Below are 2,249 nucleotides of genomic sequence, written 5' to 3'. Positions count from 1 at the left end.
ATGCCTGGGATTTGCAAAATAATTAAGGATACTATAGCGGTATTGGTTGATATTCGAGTCGGAAATTAAGTGTTTGGACAATATTGGCATCTCGATATCGGCAAAAAGTTAATATCGGACATCCCTACTTATTAGGCTGCGTCTATGTTAGACTTTAAAACCCACTTTATAATTCATGATATGATTGGTTTTTAAAGTACACTCTCACTGATTTCGCCCTGTTCTTCTTCCAGACATCGTCGGATCCAGATGCTGCAGGATGGAGCTTCCCTGAAAATGAAACCCTCCAGTATTTTCTCTTCCTAAATCTTTGACCTCTCCTCACCCAAAGCGGAATTAAAAACTTATAAAAAAAATAAAAAAATACAACAGACAGAGGACAGAGACGTTGGGACGCTCCGGAGTCTCTCCATCATGAGACCCTCTGTTTCCGCCGCTCCTCCATCAGGACTTCTGCTGGTCCTGATGTGCTGCCCCCTGCTCGGTCTGGTGCAGTCAGCCGGCGCCAGGAGCAACAGCAACAAAGCCAGCGATAAAGGACACATGCACCTGGGAGACTCTGAGAGATGTATGAGGCATCACTTTGTGGAGACCATTACACACCCTATTTATAAATGTAACTCCGAGGTGAGGCCTGGAACAAAAAAAAACGCACACATATACATGGAATTCATTTGGAATGGAAGAGCAACGTAACTCCATTTTCACCGTTAAATTCACCGCAAACCCACATGCTATACACGACTACCTATGTCACTTAGCATGGGCAAACTATGGCCCGGGGGCCGGATGCGGCCCGTTTTGCTTTTAATATTATCGTCATACTTCTGCCTTTTCCCTGCAATGCCCGCGTTTCTCCGTTTTAGCCTTTACGACTTTTTACATGTCATTTGTTTTAGTTCATACCAAGGCTCCATCGATCTGCTCCGGACGTGGCAACTGCGTCAAATTTTAAGACCCCATTATGGCCCGCGAGTCAAAACGTTTTTCCCACGCCTGGTCTAGGACGTAAAAACATCGGGGAAGAGTTTGATTTACGCCTGGGAGACAGGATGAAGAAGGCAGAAGGTTCCCTAGAAAAACAATACAAACGTACGCCCATGTATGGCATACAACAAGCTGCCCAAAATGTAAGCAAACATCAGCGTGTAGCGCTGCATGACAACATATTCGTGACGCGCGAATTACCAGAAATCTTTGATGATGATATACGATAGCGAATACTTACTCGGCAAATGTTTCAATACTGAAGCTAATACGGATAATTGGCGCGATGTTCTTTAAGCCATTAAAACTGTCAGTAGTCATTTAACCTAACAGATGTGGAAGTGGGTGAAAGTTTTCCATGAATGATTTATGAATTGGGTATCGATACTTTATGAGTAACTATACTTGACTGACTATCAAGTATAGAATCAATACTCAAAATCGCCATTAGCAGCTAGTTCCTGTGCGAAAATGTGCTTTAATACTGTAAATTTATGGTAGATGGCGACATGACCAAGAAACCTTGCGTTAAGATGAAGACGGTATTCATTTACATTTATGCATTTTCGAGACACTTTTATCCAAAGATCCTCTAGGGATCGAACCCAGGACTTTCTGCTTCCGAGGCAAGCATGCTAACCGCTACATTATGGAACCATTAATCCCATAACTTGGATCTTCAGTTGTTATAGCAGCAGGATAGACACGTAGTAGTACCACAACCAGCAGGGTAGACACGAGGTGTATTCCAATAAAGTGACCATTTCCATTAAAAGTTATAGCGTAGCTTTGTACAATCCATGAATCGATTGTCATATATTTTCTCTTGAGTCACGTGATACACTCACTACCTGGTCTTTAATCCCGACCAATTAGGCGTGGATGTTACCACGAGTGGGATATTCACGCACAGACACGTATAGGAACAGAGCTGCTCCCGCTGGTCTTATTAGTGCGGTGAGCGTGTGCTCCTCATTCCTGTGTGGGTCACTGACATTCCTGTCACCTCTCTAAACAGACCTCTGTGTCATGTCTGCTGTCAGCTGCTGTGTGTCGCCACGCCGTTCACTAAAGCCCGTCTGGGGCCGAAACACACACACACACGTCAGCGGTGTTGTCGCCACTCTAAGTCCATTTGTCTTCGTCTAACTGAGGATCAGAACATGACCGCTGTGATTTCTGCTCCTCCTCCTCTTCCTCCTCCTCCTTTAGTCAGATTAAAAGAGAAAGTGTAGGATGTGATAGATAGATAGATAGATAGA

The 2,249-nt window shown here is 44.0% G+C and overlaps 1 protein-coding gene across 1 annotated transcript in view; it reads left to right on the top strand.

Annotated features, from left to right (window-relative positions):
• The first annotated feature begins 149 nt into the window (after nt 1-149).
• The window catches only part of ndp (norrin cystine knot growth factor NDP), a 5,672-nt gene continuing 3,572 nt past the window's right edge, over nt 150-2,249 (top strand). The window contains exon 1 of the mRNA XM_008327823.3: nt 150-627. Within this exon, the coding sequence (XP_008326045.1) occupies nt 415-627 (213 nt within the window). The 5' untranslated portion in view covers nt 150-414. The remainder of the gene's footprint in view (nt 628-2,249) is intronic.

The sequence above is a fragment of the Cynoglossus semilaevis genome, chromosome 16 (genome assembly GCF_000523025.1).
Source record: "Cynoglossus semilaevis isolate Cse_v1.0 chromosome 16, Cse_v1.0, whole genome shotgun sequence".
Lineage (NCBI taxonomy): Eukaryota > Metazoa > Chordata > Actinopteri > Pleuronectiformes > Cynoglossidae > Cynoglossus > Cynoglossus semilaevis.
The sequence above is the reverse complement of the archived record's forward strand: the minus strand, read 5'-3'. Positions and strand labels throughout refer to the sequence as shown.